The sequence below is a fragment of the Aplysia californica genome, unplaced genomic scaffold (assembly GCF_000002075.1).
Source record: "Aplysia californica isolate F4 #8 unplaced genomic scaffold, AplCal3.0 scaffold00889, whole genome shotgun sequence".
Taxonomy (NCBI): domain Eukaryota; kingdom Metazoa; phylum Mollusca; class Gastropoda; order Aplysiida; family Aplysiidae; genus Aplysia; species Aplysia californica.
Window position 1 is genome coordinate 188124 of NW_004798159.1, and position 8892 is coordinate 197015.

Consider the following 8892-nt stretch of genomic DNA (forward strand, 5'->3'; position numbering starts at 1 on the left):
CCACCTCCTCACCTGTTGCTGTGTGACGTCATCTGCTTGAGCTGCCTGGAGGAGAGCCAGAGCGCGTGTATGACGAAGGTGTAGCAGAAGAAGAGGACGACCACGGGAATGATGAACATGACCAGGAACTGGTAGATGGCGTAGTAGAGCCGGTGGCTCTGGCTCACCCCGATGTCCGCGCAGATCACGACGGTCACGGAGGTCACGTTGTTGTAGAAGGTCGTAGGGTCAATGTCCTGTTGGAGACACGAAAAGGTTTTTTAAACGCGACGTTTATTGTTATTTTTTTAACTACCTGTTAGAATTGTGTGTTGCTTCGATAGAGATGTGAAAGAGAGGTGATGGTAATCTGTAATTGCAAATTATAACTGTAAATATAATTGTTTTATGCCCTCATCGACACATTTGTGAGGCAGCGTGGTGGAATCAGGCTCTCGTCAATGTTTGGGTATATTGAGTTATTGGTATCATCTCAAAGCTTGTTCATTTGTCTTGCTTTCAATGAAAAAATTACCCATCCATCTTCAATAGAAGTGGAGATATTATGGATTGAAGAAGGTGGGGGTAGCTTGGTTTAAGAGGTATAATTAGCGAGAAAATGGCCGCCAAAGCTTGGTAAATCCAAAGATGGAGAGTCCATGTAGATTTATAGGTTTGTGCCTTTAATCAACGTTTTCGGTGAAATCCTCAAAGGAATGTGTTTGTAAATGGATCTCAAAGGTGTTGAGCCAAAAAACACAAATTTGAGAAAAAGTGCTAAGCAGGGAGAAAACTGCTGTTTTCTTCGATTTCATTATTTCGACGAGAGCCTGATTCCACCACGCTGCCTCATATTTTTCAATCATCTAGAAGGCGGGCAGCTCGGGTTTGGGGCGCAGGGTAAGGGGGGAGGCGAGACAGTAAAAGAGAGGTTCTTAATATTATTTGTACATATACTTGCTGATGTTTTACACCTCTATCGACAGGATGTAGGTCATTTAAAAGGCAGGCACCTTTGACCCCCGTCTGTCAGGGTCAACCTGAGCGGAGAGAGATTAAAATGTCCCAACAACAGACGGAGGTACTCGATTTTCAAGCAAAAGAAAACCCTTCCCAGCATGGAATCGAACTCACGTCTCCCGTATGTCACGGTTAAGATAAGATAAGATAAGATAAGATAAGATAAGATAAGATAAGACCAGATAAGATACATCTTTATTGTCCAGATCCCAGCACATTGGTTTGGTGTTTCACCACGTACATACAGACACACACACACACATACACACACACACACACACACACACACACACACACACACACACACACACACAAACATGCACACACACGCAGGCTTTAATTCACATGCATTATATAAATAAACAGCAATATAAACAATAATCATCTTAAGCTAGATACATATTCAATGTATTTCTGATGCATGCTCTAAGGTCATTTATCTATTCATGTATCTATCTGATCATTTTTTTACTTATTTATTTATTTACTTATTTATTTATCTATTTATTTATTTTTCCTTTGTGTATTTACATGTATTTAGCAAATTTTCATTTATTGGTTTTATACGAAGAAGAAATAAAGAAGGAAAGAAGATTAATGTCGTATGATGCACTTATTACAATTGTAATACACTGCATCTAATCGTAGATCATCATCATCATCATCATCATCATCATCATCATCATCATCATCATCATCATCATCATCATCATCATCATCATCATCACCACCGCCACCGCCACAACTTTGCAGATCTCCAACCTCAGAATCAACCTTTTGTCAGTCGAGAGTACTGTAAGAACCATGATAAGCTAGCCTCCTAATAAAATTCATTCGTACCGCCACGTGACCGTGAGTTTTTTGGGGTTTTTTTTCTTTTTTGTAAGTGTTTTACGGCTCTCGCAATTGCAAAAGTCATATGAGTGCACGGGATACCCCAAATATTTTCAATTGGTAGGAAATTTAGAATTTTGCCCAGGTGACGGCCGAAGCATACTCTTATCGATTTTGGACGACCAAGGGACCTTTAACGTGCACAACTTGCACACAGGACTCCAAGATTTTTTGCCCTTGTTGGAGAAGGCTAGGTGCAGATCTTTTCTACCAGAAGATCAGGGGTGTGGTTGAAAGACAGCAGTAGGAAGGAGCCAAGGAGTAGCCGTAGAAAGGTTGCAGAAAGAGTCAGGAGCCCAGTGAAGGGGGCAAAGGAGGTGAAGGGGTGGGGGAAGCAAGTGGAGACGAAAGCAGACGACAGAATATTGCATATTGCAATAGAGAAAGAAAAAAGGTGAAACGTGACAATTTTAGAGAAGAACATTTTTCGGTCGCTACCCGGATTCGAACCCGGGACCTTTTGAATGAGTGGTGACCACCTTAACCTCTGGGCCACGAGAGCCCCCAGTTTGTCTTCACAAGACGCTAACGTTTCCTCAAATGTAACGAGGAAATTCTTTTTAAAAAAAACAACTAACAATAGTGTAACGCGTCTGTCTGACGCGAGCATTGTGAAAGAGGTAAGCAATACCGATCTGTGAAAATGAAAAAGGTAAGGAATATAGATCTGTCAAAGAAGCAAAAACAAAAACAAAAAACCAAACGAACAAAAAACCCACAAAGGCAGCAACAACAACAACAGCAACAACAACAACAACAACAACAACAACAACAACAACAATAACAACCAAGATTAATCTAGACTCCATTCTTCAAAACTTTATTTCTAGTGTAACCCCAGCCACTGTGAACTAAGTCCTGAAATCTGTCCAGCAGACTATAGCAGGTCCTAACGTAAATGTGGGGGCGTCCAGACAGAGGTCTTCGCCCGACGCCACGTCACTTACAATGTAACACAATGCCGCATTTACGACGTTTGTTATATGAATATTTTGAGAAAAAACTAAACAAACTGAAAAACAGAACAAATATAAGCAAACAAACAAAGAAGCAAACAAAGTAAAAACATACAAAGAATAAAATATACGACAGGGCCTTTCCATTATTTGTGAGGCAGCGTGGTGGAATCAGCCTCTCGTCAAAATAATCAAAGTGAAGAGACTGGCACTTTTTCCGCAGGTTTGCGAATTTTTATCAAATTTTTGTTTTCTGGATCAACACCTTCCCTGCCCATTAAAGAATTCATTTCTGTGTGGATATTTCGGAAAAGCGTTGATTAAAGGCACAAAAATGTGAATGTTCAGTTACCACGGACTCTTAAGCTTAGGAAATAACTAATCTTTGGCGGTCATTTTCTCACTAATTTTACCTCTGAAAACAGAGGACCCCCACCTCCTTCTTTTGCAAATATCTCGATTTGTATTCAAGATAAATAGATGTTTTTTTCATCCAAATAAATACCAGTGAACAAGCTTTAAGAAGATACAAATAACTCTACATGTCCAAAAATTGATGAGAGCCTGATTCCACCACAAATATTATTATAAGCAAACAAACAAACAAGAAAACAAAGGAAAAACACACCAAGAATAAAATATACAACAGGGCCTTTTCGTTAATTAAAAAAACAACAACTGATACACTGATGTTTTATTGTTTTTATTTTAAATACATGATGTTTTTTTGTGTTGTTTTTTTAAAACTAGTTAAAATGACGTTACTCGATACTGAAAGTTGTCCGGAAGTTATCTGCCATGCACGGAAACCAGGACTGAGTGAGTTTGTGCAAAGATTTTGAGGGTCAACATAAGCATCTTTAAGGGGAGATGTACACTCCAGGAAACATTTTCTAAAAGAATGACTTTTATTCACTTTCATGTAATTGCACAAAAAGTTCCTGGGTAAATGTTGGAAATTCAGCCTGAAATTTGACAAGCAAGTGCAAACCTATATGGACTGTGGATCTATGAAAGGATTTTGACTTTCTTTAAAAATGAAAAACTGAGCCCAAAGTCAAAGGACTCCCTGGTCTCAGTTGTCGAAACATTGTGGAATATGTTAGAACAAATTTGAGTATTTCCACAAGTAACCAATAATTCCTATTTTCCCCACACAGATCTTCAGAACAGATCGTGAAGCAATTGTATACCAAATTTGAAGCTTCTAGTTTCAGTAGTTCTTGAAAATTCCTTTCACCAACGAGGTCACATAATATGTGAAAAAGCAGATTTTGAGAAAAACAGAAAAAAACAGGATTAAAAAAAAAAGGACTTGAAGTTCAATAATCCATTTTTCAAACACCCATCTTGGTCATTTAGTGTGGTTTTTTTAAAAACAGTTTCGTCATTGTGACCCGATAGAACAGATGTTGAAGAATGTTTGTCCGAAAGAAAAAAAATCAATATGTGAGGCAGCGTGGTGGAATCAGGTTCTCGTCAAAATAATGAAAGTGAAGAAACTTGCCTTTTTCCGCAGGTTTGTGAATTTTTATCAAATTTTTGTTTGTTTTTTGATCTAACACCTTTCTTGCCCATTACAGAACTAATTTCTGTGTGGACTTTTCTGAAAAACGTTGGTTAAAGGCTCAAAAAATGAAAATTTTCAGTTACCACGGACTCTTAAGCTAAGGAAATAACTAATCTTGGGCGGCCATTTTCTCAATAATTTTACCTCTGAAATCAGGTGACCCCCACCTGCTTCTTTCGCAAATATCTCGACTTGTATTCAAGAAAAATGGATATTATCTTCATTCAAATAAAGACAAGTGAATAAACTTTAAGATGATACCAATAACTCCTTATGCCCAAAAATTGACGAGAGCCTGATTCCACCACGCTGCCTCACATTTTGAAAAATGAAATCAGTATTCTCTGGAATTGCCGATCCGGGTCTTCCCTTAAAGAAATGAAATCTGATATTTTAATAGTTTTTGAATATTTGCTTATCTGAAATAGAGAAATGTCACCACTTTCTAGGTGAAAATCTCTTTTTACAGTTTAATCAACGTGTCGGATCTTCTAACGACAGACATGCCACTCAAGTAAGAACTGCGTAAATAAAACAAAAAACCCAACTGTATACAAAGATACTGACTGCACCTCCGTAGGTGTACTAGCCTAGTTGGCTACATAATTAATATGTGAGGCAGCGTGGTGGAATCAGGCTCTCGTCAATTTTTCAGCATGTAGAGTTATTAGTATCATCTTAAAGATTGTTCACTCGTCTTTATTTGGATGAAAAATTATCCATTTATCTTGAATACAAGTCAAGATATTTGCGAAGGAAGGAGGTGGGGTTCACATGCTTTCAGAGGTAAAATTAGAGTGAAAATGGCCGCCAAAGATTAGTTATTTCCTTAGTTTTAGAGTCCATGGTAACTGGAAATTTACATTTTGTGCCCCTTTAATTAAGGTTTTTCAGAAAAATCCACCCAGAAATGAGTTCTTTAATGGGCATGAAAGGTGTTGGGCCAAAAATCTAAAATTTGATAAAAATTCACAAACTTGCGGAATAATGCGCATTTCTTCACTTTGATTATTTTGACGAGAGCCTGATTCCACCACGCTGCCTCACATATGGGTCTGGTTTCGAAACTAATGCGCAGATTAAAAACCCCAAAAAGAAACCGCGACAACGCTTGTGTAAAACAGCTTCTCAGGGCGATACCCCCCCCCCCCTTTCTTCCTCTCACTACCATTTCTTATGTGGTGGGGCTTGCCTGGGATCAGAGGTAATATAAGCGAGAAAATGGCACCAAAGTTTGGTTATTTCCTTAGCTAGAGATTCCGTGGAAACAGATGAGTGACATTTTTTATGCCTTTAATTGACGTGTTTCAGTACAGTCCACTCAGAAATGTGTTCCTAATGGGCATAAAATTATTGAACCCAAAAAAAAAAGAAAAAAGGAAATTAAAAAAACCCCGTCTAAAATCTGCGCAAAAATGCCAGTTTCTTCACTTTGATTATTTAGACAAGCGCTTGATTTCACCACACCACCTTACATTTGATGTTCATGATCTTCCACAAGCAAGCAGTATAGAAGCTGAAGGTGTTCTTTTCGTGCCTACTGTACCTTGTCCATGCTTCTGAACCATAGAAAAGTGCACTGAGCTCAGGGGTTGTGAAAATCAAGATCTTTGTCTTTGTGGCCAGGTTGTTGTTCCAAGCCCTGGTTTGTTAGCGTGGGAAAAGCCGTCGATCGCAGTTCATCCAAGTCTGATGTTTATTTCCTCTTCCAGGGAGAGTGAGCTGGTGATGGTGGGTCCAAGAAATGTAAACTTCGGAAAAATTTCTTGTTTGTTTTCATTTGGAGTGATTGGTGGCAGTATAGAGCCTTCGCTGAAAAACAACGGGTTTTCCTAAAATTTTCTGCTTCTACTGCTACTAGAGATGAAAGTTTCAAAAACCCCAAAAACCAAAACCACCCTCCCCCCAAAAGACAAAAAACACAAACAACAACAACAAACAAACAAACAAACAAACAAACTCCAAAATAGCAAGCAAACATAAAAAACCAAAAACTTCGAATAACTTAAATAGATAATATGTGAGGCACCGTGGTGGAATCAGGCTCTCGTCAATTTTTTTGCATGTAGAGTTATTGGCATCATCTTAAAGCTTGTTCACTTGTCTTTATTAGGATGGGGAAAAAAATCCATTTGTCTTGAATACGAGTCGAGATATTTGCGAATGAAGGAGGTGGGGGTCACCTGTTTTCAGAGGTAAAATTAGTGAGAAAATGGCCGCCGAAGATTAGTTATTTCTTTAGCTTGGAAGTCCATGGTAACTGAAAATTTACATTTTTTGTGCCTTTAATCAACATTTTTCAGAAAAACCCACACTGAAATGAGTTCTTTAATGGGCATGAAAGGTGTTGAACCAAAAAACAAAAATTTGATAAAAATGCATAAACCTGCGGAAAAGAGCAAGTTTCCTCACTTTCATTATTTTGACGAGAGCTTGATTCCACCACGCTGCCTCACATATGGCACTGTTCTATTCAAAATATGTATGTTATTTCTTTCCTAGCTGTCTGTAAACCTAGCCATGAGTACACGGTACAAAGACTTCAAGACTTCAGCTAAGACATTTTTTTTTGGTGGGAACTTGAAGCGCCGTTCTCACCAATCCACCGGAAAGAATGTTTTCTCTCCCAATTAGTAGCTGTCTTGTCGCTAGAAAGATGTATCTTTAGCCAATCGATTTGAAACAGAAAAGGGAGAAGAAAGAGGCCAGAACAACAGGAAATAAAGGTTCGTTAATTTCCTCCTTCAGATCTTGTAAACGTCTTTTCGCTACCTCAGAATTACAAAGTAATATCTCCCCAGGACCTAGTTTTGAGAAATTTGACGTCAGACATTTTGAGTTTTCACGGTTAAGCTTTTTCGAGTGCAGTTCTTTGAATATCTTGATAACGACTTCGAATAATCTTACGATTCTGATAGGGCAGATAGAACATTATGTTGGTTTCTGACATCATGGTCTTAGCTGTAACTCAAAACGGCCCAAGATTTAAGATAGAACCTTGCAATCCTGTGGGAGCTATACATTTCTCTTTTCTCATCAAAAGTAATCAAAGACTGTAAATGCGATCTTTCTGAATCCGAATCTGTTGTGTTTTGAGAAGGCTCGGACGTCATCTCGGTTCTCGTTTACGTCATAGGATTGCCATGATCGTCATTCAAAAGTTTAAAATCTAATGTTTGGGTAAAAGAATCTGAAAACTTTGATGATATTTTTTTGAATGACAGTAATGTAATAGGAGTGCTTGATTAACTAACGGGTCTCTTTTTTCCTTTTCTAAATGTAGGGGTTCTGACGCTTCTATCCACACAGTTTGAATTATGTAGGAGGAGGGCTTCGACTGTGTCTGTCTGTCTTTGCCAATCCGGGCTGCTGAGAGAGAGGCAAAAGCCCAGCAAAAAAACAGAGATGGTCGATATAAATTCGCCCCAACCAGGAATCGAACTCTGGTCTCTTGTGCGCTACGGCAAAGCGTGTAACCACTACACCACACACGCCAGTGACGGGCCTCTGAGGTATATAACCTACAGTGTTGGAAAATACAAATATGTGAGGTAGCGTGGTAAAATCAGGCCCTCGTCAAAATAATGAATAAGAAGAAACTTGCATTTTCCCCATCAGTATGACACTTTTTTTCGAAATGCAGTTTTTGGCTCAACAAGTTTTATGTCCATATAAGAACCCATGTCTGTGTGGATTTTACTGAAAAACGTTAAGTAAAGCACAAACAATGGAATAATTGTCAGTTTCCACGGATTTTCAAGCTTTGAAAATAACCAAATTTTGGCCGCCATTTTCTCGCCAATTTCACCTCTGAAACCACACTTCCTTCAATTGCACATACCTTGACCTATATTCAAGAAAAACGGGTATTTCATTCAACAAAAGCAAGGCAAATGAACAACCTTTAAGGCGATACAAATAACTCCGCGAGCCCAAAAATTGACGAGCGCCTGATTCAACCACGCCGTAACACAAGTATTGTCAGTTGTTAGATGGCAGAGACATGTAACAAATCTCATGAGATTTTGACAAAACTTCCGCGTTTCTCACTTCAGCGTTTGGCCTGCAAGCCTTTTCTCCCTCAAGAAATTGAATAGAAATTTTTTTTCATCTTCTTTCTCAACTGAACATACTTGTCGTAAACCCCAGCAGTTTGAGAGAGAGAGAGAGAGAGAGAGAGAGAGAGAGAGAGAAAGAGAAAGAGAGAGAGAGTGGTCTCAGGAGCTAGGCTTTGTCTACTTGTTTTTTACTGATCTGTTTCCCATCCAGGTAGACATAACACAGGCTATTTTGCCCAGCTATTCCCAGGTAATCGAGATTTTTCTGAAAAGAAAGCCAATATGTGAGGCAGCGTGGTGGAATCAGGCTCTCGTCAAAATAATCAAAGAGAGCATTTTTCAGCAGGTTTGTGGATTTTTATCAATTTTTTGTTTTTTGGCTCAACACCTTTCATGCCCATTAAAGAACTCATTT

General features: G+C 38.7%; 1 protein-coding gene across 1 annotated transcript in view; it reads right to left on the minus strand.

Annotated features, from left to right (window-relative positions):
- Nucleotides 1-8892, minus strand: part of LOC101847771 (cholecystokinin receptor type A-like) — a 44015-nt gene that overhangs the window by 29432 nt on the left and 5691 nt on the right. The window contains exon 2 of the mRNA XM_005110437.2: nt 13-236. Coding sequence (XP_005110494.2) covers nt 13-236 — 224 coding nt within the window. The remainder of the gene's footprint in view (nt 1-12; nt 237-8892) is intronic.